General features: G+C 43.3%; 1 protein-coding gene and 1 pseudogene across 1 annotated transcript in view; both read right to left on the reverse strand.

Annotated features, from left to right (window-relative positions):
* Nucleotides 1-2,936, reverse strand: part of svila (supervillin a) — a 256,345-nt gene extending 253,409 nt beyond the window's left edge. The window contains exon 1 of the mRNA XM_078233529.1: nucleotides 2,469-2,936. Coding sequence (XP_078089655.1) covers nucleotide 2,469 — 1 coding nt within the window. The 5' untranslated portion in view covers nucleotides 2,470-2,936. The remainder of the gene's footprint in view (nucleotides 1-2,468) is intronic.
* Nucleotides 2,937-13,037: 10,101 nt separating this feature from the next.
* LOC144481699 (U2 spliceosomal RNA) lies at nucleotides 13,038-13,242 on the reverse strand (annotated as a pseudogene).
* Between the last annotated feature and the right edge of the window lie 4,879 nt (nucleotides 13,243-18,121).

Below are 18,121 nucleotides of genomic sequence, written 5' to 3' on the forward strand. Positions count from 1 at the left end.
GTAGAGGGATTGGGCATCCATGGTGAGGGGAACTGGAATTCCCCCCCCATCCTCTCCAATCCCCCGCCCCCATCCTCTCCAATCCAATCCCCCCCCATCCTCTCCAATCCCTCCCCCATCCTCTCCAATCCCCCCCCCATCCTCTCCAATCCCCGCCCCATCCTCTCCAATCCCCGCCCCATCCTCTCCAATCCCCGCCCCATCCTCTCCAATCCCCGCCCCATCCTCTCCAATCCCCGCCCCATCCTCTCCAATCCCCGCCCCATCCTCTCCAATCCCCCTCCCATCCTCTCCAATCCCCCCCCATCCTCTCCAATCCCCCCCCCATCCTCTCCAATCCCCCCCATCCTCTCCAATCCCCCCCCCCATCCTCTCCAATCCCCCCCATCCTCTCCAATCCCCCCCATCCTCTCCAATCCCCCCCCCCATCCTCTCCAATCCCCCCCCATCCTCTCCAATCCCCCCCCCCATCCTCTCCAATCCCCCCCCCATCCTCTCCAATCCCCCCCCATCCTCTCCAATCCCCCCCCATCCTCTCCAATCCAATCCAACCCCCCCCCCCATCCTCTCCAATCCCCCTCCCATCCTCTCCAATCCCCCCCATCCTCTCCAACTGTTTGACTGCTACAGACACAAATTGTTTTAACACTATCAGAATTTTAAAAATGCTGCGTTTTGGAGTTGTAGCGTCCACATTGATTTTCAATTTCACCAAATCTCATGCGAGTAGATATCAGTGTTTATACCTGGTGTGACCTGCATGTGACTCTAGAGCCACAGCAATGTGGTTGACTCTCAACTGCCCTCGGGCAACTAGCGATGGGCAATAAATGCTGGCCATCCAGCGATGCCCATGTCCCACAAATGAATAACAAAAAGACACTTAAAGCAATTTCCTATTCCAGCACAGAAGCGGTGTGCTTTTCTGCAGTACGGAGATACTGTCTAAATTAACATTCACTTTCGTTTTATGGAATATGAATAAAACTGCAACTTTGATGGAGGTCCATGAAGGAAGGGGAGAATCTAAAAAGCTGTACCTAGGTATAACTTGCTGCATGACTAAATGTCATGGAGTAAAAGCAGAGGTTTGCAGCACAAATGAGACCATTTAGTCCATCATAACTGTGCTAGCCTGAGCAATCCAAATCCAATGCCTGTCAGTTCTAATTGCAATATTTCAATTGTTGGATTGAGAATAATAAAATGTGCTGATTCAATTTCAAATTGTCAACCTGCTCTTTTTAGGAGAAAACTTAAAAACAATTTTGAAAAAAATCCACTTCATTTTTGTTGCACTGAATGTGCATAAAAGGCATCAAGATCTAATTTACTAACATACAATCAGAGTTGTTATGTTCAAAACCATCCACTATATACATTTAATTTCTTGAAAAACTGAGTTTCGCCAAATAACAAGTAAACTATGTTATAGAAGGTCATACTCAGAATCCCTTCAGTGCAGAAGGAGGCCATTTGGCCCATCGAGCCTGCACCAACAACAATTCTACCCAGCTCCCATCCCCGTAACTCCACATATTTACCCTTCTAATCCCCCTGACACTAAGGGACAATTTATCATGGCCAATCAACCTAACCCGCACATCTTTGGACTGTGGGAGGAAACCGGAGGAAACCCACGCAGACACAGGGAGAACGTGCAGACTCCGCACAGACAGTCACCAGAGTCAGGAATTGAACCTGGGTCCCTGCTGCTGTGAGGCAGCAGTGCTAACCACTGTGCCTCGTTTTAACTAACGCTGTTGGTTTCAATGTGCTCCGATTTAATCTGGAGAGTTTTCATCTGTGCTTTTGTCTGGAATGGCTTATTTCATTTATGCAATTACGGATTTAAAGATATTTATCATAGAAAATCATAGAAACCCTACAGTACAGAAAGAGGCCATTCGGCCCATCGAGTCTGCACCGACCACAATCCCACCCAGGCCCTACCCCCATATCTACCCACTAATCCCTCCAACCTACGCATCTCAGGACACTAAGGGGCAATTTGTAGCATGGCCAATGAACCTAACCCGCACATCTTTGGACTGTGGGAGGAAACCAGAGCACCCGGAGGAAACCCACGCAGACACGAGGAGAATGTGCAAACTCCACGTAGACAGCGACTCAAGCCGGGAATCGAACCCAGGTCCCTGGAGCTGTGAAGCAGCAGTGCTAACCACTGTGCTACCGTGCCAAAATATATTTGAATATATTTAACTCGCATTAATTTTTTTTAAAAAATGAACTGATCCAGCTAGCCATTTCCCTGCGCATCCCACTGTATTTCAGATCATGTTACTTTCTTCGGAAAACAAAAAGCAAACCCTCGGCTATCACATGATCAACAATGATAGACATGCACATATTGGTAAACAAAAGATTTTGCAGCATCAAGTAACATCCTCCATGAAACAGCTGTTAAAATTTCCTTATTACACCCGTGGAAAAAACATCCTACTTACTTCAGTGGAAGCAAATGATCCTCTTCCAAGAGTTTAGTTTGAATTTTAAAACTTTAGGATTGCATTCAATCCATCGCCTCCGTATAAAAAAGTATTCCAACAAACAAATTTTCGGAGATTACGTACTTCAAGCTTTTTAGGCCTTTAAGCCAAACAAAGTTGCATTTAAAGCTAAAAGGATTGCTCAACTATAATTAGAATGCCAGTAATGCAATGAACTAATGCTGCAGAAAAGCGTGGAAGTTGTATCTGTAGTCGGGAGGATTCCAAGCGTTTCCTATCCAATTATTTCAAGGACAAGTCAACTGTATCCCTTGTCGACATTCAGTATTTCCAATAGATTTTTCACGGCAAAAAGAGATACTTTAAAAAGAGCTATACTGAAGCCAAGACTATGCTACTGTGGTTACACACAAGTTTCCATCCAACTGTCTATCCATCATATACCACTCTTAAAGCAGTCAGTTCCTCAGATAGAACTATGGACTCATTTTATCCTCGGAGGACTTGGGGCCAATTGCAATGTGGCAATGACACGTAGGACCATCCATTTATGGACTGAACAGTGAGCTCTGATACCATCTAAATCTGCCATAAATAGCCCTTGGAATAGAGAGAACAGATCAGCTGTTGCAACAACAGTCTCGGGCTATGGCTTTATTCTTTCTCATTGCTAATAATGTTTGAACACTCACTGCTGAAACTTGCAGGGAGTACTGATTAAAGCTTCCAAACCTAGTTACTTGGTAATATAGTACAAAATGAACTAAACTAGTGACCATGTAAAGAAGTGTAACAGACCAAATTAGTGCAAACAAATCAAAATGTTTAGTTGGTTAAAATGTCAGATCTAAACTTAACAGAAAGGGAATATTCCTCATTGAGCTTTAAGCTATTTCAAATCCATACTCTGCAGATCTGAATATGTTTCATAAGCCATGAAGTGACCTGAGATTTTAGGTGGGAATTGAATCAAATTGAAATGTTACATCTTGTATAGCAATGTGAAGTACATTTGAGGGAAGCTATTCAACATCCAAATGACTTAACACTCTTAATTGGGAGGGCAGGGGCAAGATTGCTTTAAAAAGAAATCAATGCGAAGTGAACAATTTCTTTTGAACCAACTTAACCTTATCCAGGTAAAATATAACAAATTTCAACATTTTACCTGATTAAGACTCATTCATGTGGACTGTAAGGGAAAACAATCCAATTTTTAAAATGGTTCTCAGTCACACTTGCTGACCAACTTGAAATGCTACTAACATTTGGAAAATTACCCATTTTCTATATAACAACTGCTGCACTGGAATGGAGATTTACAATCAAGAGTCTACATCTTAAATCTGCCAAATGTGTGACTAACAAGGCTAGACACATCGTTTTCACAGACAACAGATGGATCTACAAAAATAGTTCAATACATTTTGAAGGGGATTGGTCTCAAATACTTGAAACAGTCACATCAAACATCCATTATAAAAATCCCAGTTTGATCGCTGTTAACATTCTTGCGGTATGATAATAAATTGCTCAAATGTTATTTTCCAAATGTTTAAACTTGTTTTACAACTTAAGCATAATTGTGTAGTTAAGAAGAATGGGATGATAAAAGAGAATGAATATTAGCTTTCAATGAATGTCTCCACTGACCAGTTATCTTGAAACTACTAATCATAATTTTTTCTACAAATAGTTTTAATAAGGGCAAAAAAGTGGAAATTGAAACAATGTGCAGATCGAAATAAGTTATGTAGTGTCCATTCAACTAAAAATCCTTCCCAATGTTTCCAAATAATGCTAACCCAACTATGACAAATGTACTCATAAACTCATTTAAATTTATTTCAATTACTTTAAATTTAGAAGATTTGATATCCTACATATAGGAACAGTAGCATAGGGATTATATAACTGGACTAGTGATCCAGCATTTGGGCTAATGGTCTGGAGATATTAATTCTTACCACAGCGGTTAAAGAATTTAAACCTGAATAAATCTGGAATAAAAATCTTTCAATAATAACGGTGACCATGAAACTACCAGATTTTTATTAAAATCTATGTTGCTCACTACTACACTTTAGGGAAGAAAGTCTGCTATCCATATGCTGTTTAGTCTCTTAACTGCCCTCTGAAATGGCCTGGAAAGCTGCTCAATTATATGAAGTCACAACAGAAACATTTGAATAAAGGATAAAACAGGACAAGCACTCAGCATCAACCTAGGCACAGACATGACAAAGGCACATTCAGCCCAGTCAACCCTGCAAAGTCTTGAGTAACATCTAGAGACTTAGGCTAAAATTGGGGAAGCTGCCCATCAGACCAGTCACGCAATAGCCTGATATAGTCGTGCTCAAAAAGTCATACCTTACAGTCAATGCCCCGGCCTCCTACATGATCATCTCAAAGATGGTGGCACAGTGGTAAACAGCTGGGAGTCCTTGACGGTGACTCTGGACCCCATGAAGTCTCCTTGACCATATCCTAGGATATGGTCCTGCTAAATGGTCCTGGAAACCTGCTAATTATTACCTACTGCCTTCCATCAATTGATGAATCAGTATTCCTCCTCCATGTTGAACGCCACTGGAAGAAACACTTGAGGGCAGCAAGGGCACAGATGGGGGACTTCAATGTTGCCTTCTGGCTTGGTGAATACTAAAGTCAGGTGGCACTAATTGAAGAGGAGCAAGAAATTTTCCTGGGGTTGCAGTCAGTATTGTTCGCGTAACCATCACCAAAACGGTATGATCTGGTCGTTCATCCATTTATTGCTTGTGGAACTTTAGTGTTTATTGTGCACAAATTGATAGCCACATATCACAAAACTACACTTCCCAAAAGAAAGTAATCCATTTGTCATAAAACCTTTGGGAGATCTTTGGCTTTACATAAGTTCTTATCCTCTTATTTCTCATTCAAATGAATCTTTCATAACATAGCCTTGTTCACATGCAAATTCTATCTGGGCCCTTCTGCAGTTCCTTTACTGCCTCAAACAGAATCTGTATCACAAAAGGGGAATGGCTGATCAGTTATTAGTGCAAAAAGAATTGCCAATGAGCTTTATAAGAATGTAAAAACAAAATTTCAAGGATTGTACATAAAATTAAAAATGTACAGCTTCCATCACATTGGTATATCCACAGCTGTACTATACCGTAAAGGTTTAATATCAGAGTTAAATTTGAAGTGATTATTGCATGTAGAGTTACATAATCAATACTAAACATTAGTATGTAAAGTCCAACTTACCAAATTATTAAAACAAAGCAAGCTTCATGGTCACCAATCTATCTCCTCTCCAGCCTTCAGTATCCTGGTGAGGAACATAAAATGGTAAATTAACATAGACAACAATTTTGAAAATTACATTCATGCAGTTTGAAATTAATTTCATTTCAATTTCTATTTACATATTATTGACGTTTAGTGAACACTCTTCGAAGGGAAATGCTCCAACCATGCTTCAGAATTTTTAAATCACTGTTCCACAGACAGGGATTTGGAAATTAATTGCACTTAAGTGGTATATTTTAAACAAAAATGGACTCAAACATTCTCTTTATGAGCAATTGCTGCAGCTATTCAAAACAACACGAATGTAATCAAAACAAGACGGCTTCTTGGTTAACCATCTATCTACAGGCTTCTGTATGCTGGTGAGGAAGATAAAGCAGTAAATTAATACAGATTTATGTACTTACTAATGAGCCAGGCACTGATGATGCATATCCATAATGACTAGGGACAATGGTTAATTATTTTGCAAAGAATTCATGGTAGTGTTCACACTTATTAATATTGGGATGAACTGTTCACTTGAACCAGGTATTGGGCATTTGGTGAAAATACACTCTTTTTGAAAGGGTGGTGGTGTGATGGTGTAATTCAAAGAAAGACTGTTCACCTGGTTTACTGACCATTCCACTGATAACTCTTCAGAGACGGAAGTCAGAGGGACAGCCCACCCACCTTTTGTGGTCAAGGCTAACAAAAGGTGAGCATAAAAACTTTTCAAGATCACACAGGCTAGTTAAGCTCTGATGACAGTCACAACAGTTGTACCAACCCTTTAAGGGATAGCAGCATGGCATCACTAGAAGGGAAGTGTGTCACGCCATCCAGTCTTAGTTTCACTTTTGCATTTCAACAGGGGTCACCCACGCAGTTTTGCTGTTGATGTCTTCAAGCTTTCCCACCATATTTATCTGTTCTTATGACCCCACAACATTTGCACACAATCCCTTATGACTAATCGGTGCCTTTATATCATTATAAAGGCCCAACAACCAAAACATCAACTCTATGGGCGGGACTTTCCAGCCGCACTCACCCCAAAACCTGAAAATCCTGCCTGTGGTCATTGGATCTTTCCATGGTCTGCCCCTTGCCCGCTATGATTCCCATGGTGGGAAAATCCAACTCCATTTCGCTCTCCACAGATGCTGCTTGACCAGCTTCTTCCGTGTTTATTTCAGATTTCCGGCAGCCACATACTTTGCTTTTAGTTCTGGGAAAATACCTGCTCAGTTTAAGCTCAGAGCTGGCTAGGGCCAGAATGCTGACCAGGAAAACCAACTAAGATGGGATAGTGAGGTGTTTTATGTAATTTTATACACGGTGGGCGTTTCAAATGACATGGTGAACAAGTTTTGATTATAACCATCACTGGCCACAAAAATAAAACAGCTCGACTATTCTTATCTGTCTCATCCCAGGAAAGCTTTTCAATTCACCTAGCAAAAATCTTCAGAGGTCCATGACAGAAACAATATCCAGTTCGGATCACATGGGGATACTACTGTTATGTTCCAGATGGCATTCTCATGCGATAGATATTCAACAGAATATCCATATGCTACAATCCAGGCACAAAACACAGGGATTGCTTATGCGAGTGGCCAGCATGGCTTTTAAGTGATTATCCAAGGTAGAGCAAACATTTGTCAAAGATCTGTAACAAAGCTAATCGAGTTCAGCTATTACATAATGATGAAACATTATATCACTGAAAACAAAATACTGTCTTTGGTGCTTCTCTTCACAAGCCATCCTGCCAAATGTTATTCTTCTGCTCACTTCCCCATTCCTCCATATTTATTTAGCACCTTTAACAGAGCAGAACATCCCATAATACTTCACAGGGTTATCATCAAACAAAGTCTGACACCGAACCACGTAAGTGTGTTAAGGTAAATGAGTAAAAAAGTTTGATCAAAGAGGTACGCTTTAAGGAACATCTTAAAGGGGGAGGGGGGGGGAGAAAGAGAGAGAGAGAGGGAGGGAGAGAGGAAGAGGGGAAGGGGGGCAGGAGAGAGAGATAAAAGGGGCGATTAGATTTAGGTAGGGACTTCCGGAGTTTAGATCCTAAGCAATTGAAGACATAGAAAGAAAATAAAGACTTGGATTAATAAACTGCTTTTCAAGACCTTCCTCTTGGGCCCAAGGATGATTTGCTTCCACTCCAGTTTGATGGCTCCTTAGATGGCCGATGAATCCAGTGTATGATTTGCAGATTCTGCCACATACACCTCAGCTGTTTCTTGACAGGTCGGGCAGATGAAGTATTTGGAGATTTGTGTCCTCTCTAATATCTTAACTTGCCTCTGCCTGCTCCCTCCCGGCAAAGTTTCCCAATGTGCCCGAGGCCTTCCCGAATAAACCTCCACTTTGGTCAGTTAGAGGTCAGAGATTTCCATGAGTCAGACAGGTTGTTTGACCTCTTCAGGGGTGCTTTGAGGACATCCCTAAAGTATTTTCACTGTCCTCCCTGGCGTCTCCTGCCATGGCCAAGTGCTGAGTAGAAGAGTTTTCAAGAAAGGTCCTTGACCCAAACCATTAACTCTATGGATGCTGTCAGACCTGCTCCCACAATGTAGTATTAACCAGTGGATCCTTTTTTGTGTACTGTTGATTGAAGAATAAATATTGTAATGCTAATGTGCCTTTAAGAAATGTATTTTTAATCATGTTCTCTGCAATTATAAGCAGCTTTGGTTTTTTTCATTGTTGCCGTGCTGTCTGCTAAGAAGTTATTTTATTGCTGCTTCAATGGTTTAAATGGGGTCTTGTTTATTTTTGCTCTGGGCTTCAGTGTCGGGGATTTTTCGACTTTCTGCATCATTGAGGGGAAGAATGATTGACAGGTCAGGTGACAGGAGTGCTTTCATTTTCAGTTTGGTTGCTGGCTGTTGTTTTAGTTTAGAAGGGGTTTGGACATCAGACTGAAAAGCAGTGTTCCTCTCTCTCTCTGGTATTGTAAATTCTGCTGGCTAGCTGGAAGCCGATCTTCTTGCCTTCCTGGAGTGAGAATTCTGTCTCTTGCAGTGGTTCGCTGGCTGAAAGCTAGAGGCCTGCAGTGGCATTACCTCTACCTCGAGGACTGCTGGAAGTTACAAGGTTGGGAAGTCAGAGTTTCAATTCTCCAAACAAAGAACTAAGTTCCAGCATCATGTGAGCATTCATATTTCTGTCCTGAACCTGTGGCAGGTGTACGTTTATAGGGAAGTTTGTTTGGTTGGAAAGTTTCAGAGTTGTTCAGGTTTATATAATATCATGATTTTTTTCTTGTTTGTAATTGGTAAAATGTATTGCTATATGCTAACTGTATTCTTAAATAAACTTTGTTTGATAAAAGCTCCCTAGTGGGTCATTTGAATCATACTAGAAGTGAAATATCTCTTGCTTACCCTCGCCAAATTCAAATTGCAAAACTTACGATCCAGGCGGTCTTCATAAAACACTTTGGAGTTTCTGACCTGAATTATAACAATATAATGTTCTTCTTCAAAAGTAGTCCCATGGGATCTTTTACAACCACCCGAGAAGGCAGACAGGGCCTTGCTTTAACGTTTCCATTGAAATACGGCACCTCAGGCAGCACTCATTCAGTACTGCATTGGAGTGTCAACCTTGATTTCATGATTTGTGCACTCAAGTACTAGAGTGGGACTTGAAGCCAGAACCTTGTGACACAGATGTTACCAACTGGGCCACTGTTGACACGCATGGCCACAAATAGTACAATTATTCAAATTGAGGATGCACATGAAGCCAGTGATCTCAGAGGACTGTAGGGCTGGAGGAAGATACAGAGATAAGGAGAGTGAGGTGATGGAAGGATTTGAAAAAAAAAGAGAGTTTTACAGTAGAGTTGCTGCAGGCTTAACAAAGCTTACCTGTTTAAAAGTATGTGCAAAACACAATGAACATCCCTGAACACTTCACAGAAATGTATCACTCAACACCAAAGTTAAAGTTGATTTATTAGTCACAAGTAAGGCTTACATTAACACTGCAATGAAGTTACTGTGAAATTCCCCTAGTCACCACACTCCGGCGCCTGTTCAGGTCACTGCACCTAACCAGCACGTCTTTTAGACTTTGGGAGGAAACCCATGCAGACACGGGGAGAACATGCAAACTCCACACAGACAGTGACCCAAGCCAAGGATCGAACCCGGGACCCTGGCACTGAGGCAGCAGTGCTAACCACTGTGCCTCCATGCCGCCCCAATGATCACAAGTCACTTGTAGGGCTAGAGGAGTTTAGAAATAGATCTTAGAGGGATCTTAAAATAAGGTTGAGAGTTTTAAAATTTAAGATAATTTTAATAATTGTCTAATTGCCTTTTAAGAGATTTATGGACTTCACTTCAACCACTTGTAGCAGACAATTTCCCCTCTAACTACTCTCTCGAATTAAATTTCTCCTGACTTTCCTTTTAGTTCTATTTTTGATTTTATATTAAATTTGGATCTTTTCTTTCCAATTTCCCAACCAGCATATACAATCAACCAATCTATTTACGTTATCGTAACCCTTCTAAAGCATTAAAGATTTCCATCAGGTCATCCCTTATCCTGAAAGTGCAAAAAGCCCCAACTTCTCAAGTCTCTTCAGGGTAAAGTCATCAATTAAGAGTGACGTCCGAGCTGGGTTTTGGCAAACACATGTTTTCAGCATTCTAACAGCTGCTGCTGAGACTAGAGATAAACACTTGTATGCATAGATCAGAAATGAAAACAATTCAAAAACTCCCTTTCCTTTCTTTATTTGATCAGCATTAATAAATTCAGACTCTTTTTTTTTTAACACTCTACTGATTATTAAAATTTTTAAACTCTAAGACACAGGGCTGAATTTTCCATACTGGAGATGGTGCTGGGCGGAATTAGCAGTGAGTTTCCTGCTGGTCAACAAGTCAGGTTCTCACACTCCATCTTCCGACTGAAGTCTTGTAAATTATTCATAGGCAAGCTGCTTATTGAATCACGTGGCGGGGTGGACACTGATTTGTCATCTCACGGGATCGAAGTACAGGGCACCATAATTAAACACCACCCGAATACACACGTTACTTGCTGCAGCCCAGTTACGAGATCAACATCAGGAGGTTCTTCATCAACATCACATCGCCAACCTGGGTGGCAGTCACAATCAGGTGTCAGCTCTGTGGGCAACCACCAGAAAAATGCCATCCAGCACAGGAAGAGGGTGAATGATCTTATCCATATCACCAGAGTGAGTCAACCTTCATCTCACTCCAAACTCACACTCTGATAATGGCATTATACAATCAAATGTCACACAGCTCAGAGATCTCACACAATATTAGCGGGGAAGATAACAGCACTGAACGGCTCATCACCAGCATCTCATCTATCATCCTACACAAACAGCAGCATCTTCAACACTTACTGGTTGTGGGGAGGGTGGGTTGATATGCAATATTGTATTCAGCCTGTCCACAAACTAAATCTACCTTTTATCTCTTATAATCTGCAACAGGTCCAGATAGACCAGCACCATCCAACATAAGCCCTAGCCATTGGGTCAGTTCAAAGGAGAATGATGTGGGTCCATTTGAAGACGACACATCAATGCGTTCACCTGTACCTTCCATCAGTGCAGAGATGCACACCCTGGTGGGTCACATATTTAGATTAGGCTTTGGGTCACATTCTGGAACACCTCGCGCATCTCCACACCAGCTGGAGGCATTGACAGCCCAGGTATCTGGCACTTGGGAGTACTGCTGAAGAACAGGCATCTGCTGAGTCAAGATGATAGGTCTCTGGAAATTCCGTCGCAAACATGCTGGAGATGTAAAGACAGGCAGTGGCATATCAGGCAGAGTTGCGAGAGGCAGTCAGTGGACTAGATCAAAAGATGTAGGTAACATCCAAGTTCTATCTAATGTCATGGCTCCAATATGCGAGTGCCTTGAGGTCTTCATGGGAAAGGGGGCAACCAATTTGAGACCTTGTTCCAGCAATTTCTGCCTGTCTTTACATCTCCAACATGTTTGCGACGGAATTCCCAGAGACCCATCATGCAGATTTACACTTGCAACTGACCTCCACTGCTCTAGGCATAGGTGCAATCCATCAGTGGCTATGAGAGAGGGGGGCTGAGCACCTCAACCTCACTCCCAGTGCTCCTTCTACTCAAGGAGTCAGGCAGGGCCCTTGGGCACCACCAGGGAGGAGGATCACCTGCTGGATACCCAGAGGCCATCCACCCAGTTGGCTCCGAGAATGTCCAGTAATCCAATCTCCTCTGCCTATGTCCTCATCATCTTCAGTTCCACAGGCTGAGGAGGGTGGCATCTGTCTCACAGCAGGAGACCCAAAGCAGGCCGGGGACCTCTAGGCCTCAGCCCTCCAGAGTTCACCTGCCAAGGTCACCACAGACAACAGGGCGTTTTAGTCAACAAGCTGCCTCCACCTGACCTGCACTGTCGGGGGTGCAGCTAGATGTAGCGATAGTGAAAGAAAAATGAAGAAATGTTGCTTTCACCACAGGGGCACCATGTTCACTGATTTGTACATAATGCATCTTTGGAAATGCATTTGCTGCTCCTGACAATGGTCTCATCATTTGAGTGCCTCGTGTATATGTTTCTATGTGCCCTCTTATTGAGAGGGTGACCCAAGCTCCCACTCTGTGAATGGCTGCCTGTCATCTCAGATTCATGTGATGCTTAGCTGGCTCATGTTAGTTACTCGTCCCTTATGTAATGCCAGGGAGGTGTGTCCAGCTCTTTCCTGAACATGTCTTTATTCCTTGCGAGACAGCATGGAGTTACATGTCCTCAAGTGCCTTGGAGGCTTACCAGTAATGGTGCCTCATTGACAATGAGCTGCTGTAATTGTTTGTGCCAAAGCACAAGACTTGCAGCCCTGATCGTATCTCCAACCACGTACCCATCTCTTATCGCCACAAGAAGTGTCTCATTCAGGTGATCGTGACTGCATTAGGTCCAGTGGATGCAGAGTTTGCACTGGAGAGCTGCCTTCCACTTCCCAGAGCGGTTACATTGCAGCTGTGTCTGGTGATACATGAGGATTGTAGGTCCATGGCTGTATGCAGACTTTGCTCTCAATATCCCTACTTGTAAGTGCCTTTCCAAGCACTTTTTAAAAATACTTTTCCAATTCAATCAAATCAAATCCAATTCAGAGTCTCAACAATTTGAGACATTTCAGATCCAGGCTGACAAGACAGGGCAAGCGACCAAACCACCCTGTCCTGGGCCTGATCTACATGAGCCAAGCTGATTGGAGGAGGGGGAGGTTCCTCCTCCAAGACTTGAGCTCATTTGCATCTTAGCCAAAAGGCCGAGATGCCGCTTAAAAAAATTGCTTCATATGAAACATATGAAGCTTCAGTGTAACCTAATGACCTCGACCAAGTGCGGCCGACCATGGGCTGCCGACCATACTACACTTGATCTTAGCCAAAAGGCCGAGAAGCGATTTAGGGGAGAGAAGATATGCACTTGGTTCCCCTTGTCGCGACCTTACTCCTGCTGGAACTTTGTGGTTATCAGTGTGTCACAGCCACATCTTATGCATCGTGTCATTTTGAGGGCATCATCACATGGAAGGTGGCCCTCATGGGCCTCTTCACGTTCTTGTTGGAAACCAATCATCATAGCCAGAGGACATCCCTACAGGAGTTTTTCACGATGTGGAAATGCCGGCGTTGGACTGGGGTAAACACAGTAAGGAGTCTCACAACACCAGGTTAAAGTCCAACAGGTTTATTTGGTAGCAAACGCCACTAGCTTTCGGAGCGCTGCTCCTTCGTCAGATGGAGTGGAAATCTGCTCTCAAACAGGGCACAGAGACACAAAATCAAGTTACAGAATACTGATTAGAATGCGAATCTCTACATCTGACGAAGGAGCAGCGCTCCGAAAGCTAGTGGCGTTTGCTACCAAATAAACCTGTTGGACTTTAACCTGGTGTTGTTAGACTCCTTACGGAGTTTTTCACAGCAGTGTCCTAAGTCTCAGCAATCTTCAGCTGCTTCATTAATAATCTCCCCTTCTGATAAGTTGAGAAGCAGTACTGTTCATTGATGACTGCACAGTGCTCAGCTCCATTCATAACTTCCTAGACAATGTGGAGTCAATGTCACATGCAGGAAGGCCTGAACATAATTTGCACCACACAATAGATTCAAATGACCATGTCCAACAAGAGAAGACATAACTGCTGTGCTAAAATAGTTAATGGCATTACTATCCACACTTTACGTGTCACCACTATGAAGGTTCTCAGTTGAGATAGCCCTATAAATGCAGTGATGACTGGACCAGGTCACAGACTTGATATTACTGAATGGCTCACCACCCGACTTGTCTTTCCATCATCACAGTATGTCGGGAGTATGATGGAATACTCACCACTTACCTGGGTGGGTGCACCTGCATCAATACCATTCAGGAGAAGTAATCTACTTGCTTAGCACCCCTTCCGACAGCTTAAGTATCCACTGTAGGCATAGTGGGCGGCACGGTGGCACAGTGGTTGGCACTGCTGCCTCAGAGCTTCAGGGATCCATGTTCAATTCCTGGATTGGGTCACCGTCAGTGTGGAGTTTACACGTTCTCCCAGTGTCTGCGTGGGGTTTCCTCCGGGTGCTCCAGTTTCCTCCCACAGTCTGACAGACATGCTGGTTAGGTACATTGACCCAAACAGGTGCTGGGCTGTGGTGACTAGGGGAATTTCACAGTAACTTCATTGCAATGCTAATGTAAGCCTTACCTGTGATTAATAAATAAACTTTAACTTTTAACTTTAACTTTCGTGGGGCTGCATGGTATATCATTTACTAGATGCATAGCAGTAATTTACCAAAGCTACTTTTACATCACCTCCACCACCTGGGACAAGGACAATAGCTGCTTTGGATCACCATTGTCTGCAAGTCACTAACCGTTCTTACTTCAACATATATCGCCTTTTTGTTCATCGTCACTGGGTCATATATTCTGGAACCCCCAACAACATCTTCACCATAGATATTGCTGCGACTCTTAACACATTCTCAGGGCAACTCCGGATAGGACTAGATACTAGACTTGCTAGCAATGCCCACATCACAAGGAATCTTTTTAAAAAAATGACAATAAAGTACTTTAGCATGCCCTGAGGCTGTGAAATATAAAAACAACTTTCTTATACAGAATAAATGCAGTCAGATGGGGTTCCTGGCATGTCTACATAGGGAGCTATTAAAAATGGGTTAGGACAAAGATTAGAGATATTATCTGATCACTTGTGGCAGCTGCCCAATCAGTTAAAGGTTGCTGTACAGAAACCAAATGAGAAAGGGGGGGGAGACAGAGAGAGAGAGAAAGAGAGAGCAAAAGGTGGCCAGGGCGATACCAAATGTTACAGCCCTGAGTTATAGAACATAGAACATAGAAAGCCACAGCACAAACAGGCCCTTCGACCCACAAGTTGCGCCGATCACATCCCCACCTCTAGGCCTATCTATAGCCCTCAATCCCATTAAATCCCATGTACTCATCCAGAAGTCTCTTAAAAGACCCCAACGAGTTTGCCTCCACCACCACCGACGTCAGCCGATTCCACTCACCCACCACCCTCCGAGTGAAAAACTTACCCCTGACATCTCCTCTGTACCTACCCCCCAGCACCTTAAACCTGTGTCCTCTCGTAGCAACCATTTCAGCCCTTGGAAATAGCCTCTGAGAGTCTACCCTATCCAGACCTCTCAACATCTTGTAAACCTCTATCAGGTCACCTCTCATCCTTCGTCTCTCCAGGGAGAAGAGACCAAGCTCCCTCAACCTATCCTCATAAGGCATGCCCCCCAATCCAGGCAACATCCTTGTAAATCTCCTCTGCACCCTTTCAATGGCTTCAACATCTTTCCTGTAATGAGGTGACCAGAACTGCGCGCAGTACTCCAAGTGGGGTCTAACCAGGGTCCTATAAAGCTGCAGCATTATCTCCCGACTCCTAAACTCAATCCCTCGATTAATGAAGGCTAGTACGCCGTACGCCTTCTTGACCGCATCCTCCACCTGCGAGGCCGATTTAAGAGTCCTATGGACCCGGACCCCAAGGTCCTTCTGATCCTCTACACTGCTAAGAATGGTACCCTTCATATTATACTGCTGCTTCATCCCATTGGTTCTGCCAAAATGGATCACCACACACTTATCCGGGTTGAAGTCCATCTGCCACTTCTCCGCCCAGTCTTGCATTCTATCTATGTCTCGCTGCAACTTCTGACATCCTTCCAAACTATCCACAACACCATCTACCTTGGTGTCGTCAGCAAACTTACCAACCCATCCCTCCACTTCCTCATCCAGGTCATTTATGAAAATGAACTAACTACCCAGGTCATTTATGAAAATGAACTAACTATGGGCAACACGGTGGCACAGTGGTTAGCACTGGTGCCTCAAAGTGCTAGGGACCCAGGTTTGATTGCAGCCTTGGGTGACTATCTGTGCAGAGTTTGCACATTCTCCCCAGGTGCTCTGGTTCCTCCCCACAATCCAAAGATGTGCAGGTTAGGCGGATTGGCTATGGTATATTACCCCTTAGTGACCCAAGATATGTAGGTCAGAAGAATTACTGGGGTAAATATATGTGGGGTTACGGGGATAGAGCCTGGGTAAGATGCTCTGTCGGAGAGTCAGTGCACTGTAGGGGTTCTATGAAGATAGTTCTGAAAATATGGGAGTAAAAGACTTATGTCAACACTATATGACTTTAGTCCATGCACGTCTAACAAATATTGGTTAGGTTATTTTGGTAACTTGGTTCAGATGGGTATTCCATTTCCCTCTTATGATAATTCAACTCTAGCAGTTATACTTTATCACCATCAAAAGCAATCTTGATGCCAAATATGATGGAAGGTTGGGTTCTAACACCAATTGACAGGTTAAACATTCCTGGTGGGGGGTGGGGGGGAAAGGCAATGGGCCTGGAGACTTCAGTCCCGGGCCTGCTAATAAGATGTAAATCAACATTAACAAACTTCATTCAGCTCTGCACCGATTTTTGGCACGGAGCTGAAGATGCCGGAAATCCAGCAGCCGGAGACGTGCGGGGGTCATGGTGCCCAGTGGGAAAGCCGCGACACGACCTCCGCTTGAGTCTCCTGGCCCACTGCGCTGCTACAGCAGTACAGCGGGCTGGGAGAATCGCCCCCAACATCTTACCTCAATGATGCAACGTTTGAAGTGTATTGAATCAAATTTATGAGGTCAATGTTGCTTTACGTTTTAGGTTGCTGGCAGGTTCAGGAAATTCTGAGATAATTAGGTGCACAGTTTTTTTTTAAAGTTTGTGCGCTGTGAGGGTGAACAAAAGTCACTGAAATATCAAGCACAACATTTTTTTTTAGTGTAGCATTAGTTCCACACAACAAAAATATGATTGTAAATTAAAACTGTATCAGCTCTGCTCGCTTGCCAGGTTGCCTTTTCCCCTCCCATTCTTTCTTCAAATTTATTACCTCTGTGTGCGTACCAGTTTAATCTAACCCAATTATTAAAAAGAAAACAACTTTCAGTTTCCCATTCTTGCATTTTTAAGCAGATAGTTAATGATGGACATTTACGCCAAGTCCACAATCATTTCCTTAGAAAAGGACAATGATAAAAGTGAGAGGGCATTAAAGGAACAGCCTACATTACAGAGACAACTTCATTTGAAATTTCACCTTCTGGTATTCAGGGACAACATATGATCATGGAAACCATTTTTTTCCATTCAGTCCTATTCAGTTGTCATAATTAAGTAGACCTAATGATGCAACAGAATTCCATTTCCTTAACTGGTTACTGAAACTGATTGATAGGGTCAGCAGTTGCCTCGATGAGATTCATCCCTTTGTTTTGGATATGGATCTTTATTGGTTGGTATTTCAAATTAAAGTTAAAAATCAAAGGAATGGCCTACTGTAAACACTGCAGTCACTAAGCATAGTCAATGGGCGGCATGGTGGCACAATGGTTAGCACTGCTGCCTCACAGCGCCAGGGACCCGAGTTCGATTCCCAGCTTGGGTCTCTGTCTGTGTGGAGTTTGCACGTTCTCCCAGTTTCTGTGTGGGTTTCCTCCGGGTGTTCCGGTTTCCTCCTACAATCTGAAAGACGTGCTGGTTAGGTGCACTGACCTGAACAGGCACTGGATTATGGCGACTAGGGGGAATTTCACAGTAACTTCATTGCAGTATTGTGAGCCTTACTCGTGACTAATAAATACTTTTAGCCCATTGCTAGTCAGGAAAGGATTTTTCTTGCCAGCAGGTGGAGCACTCAAAGAGCCCAAAATTAAAAAGTAGCTACAGATGATGCA

This window comes from Mustelus asterias, chromosome 2 (assembly GCF_964213995.1).
Source record: "Mustelus asterias chromosome 2, sMusAst1.hap1.1, whole genome shotgun sequence".
NCBI classification, from domain to species: Eukaryota; Metazoa; Chordata; class Chondrichthyes; order Carcharhiniformes; family Triakidae; genus Mustelus; species Mustelus asterias.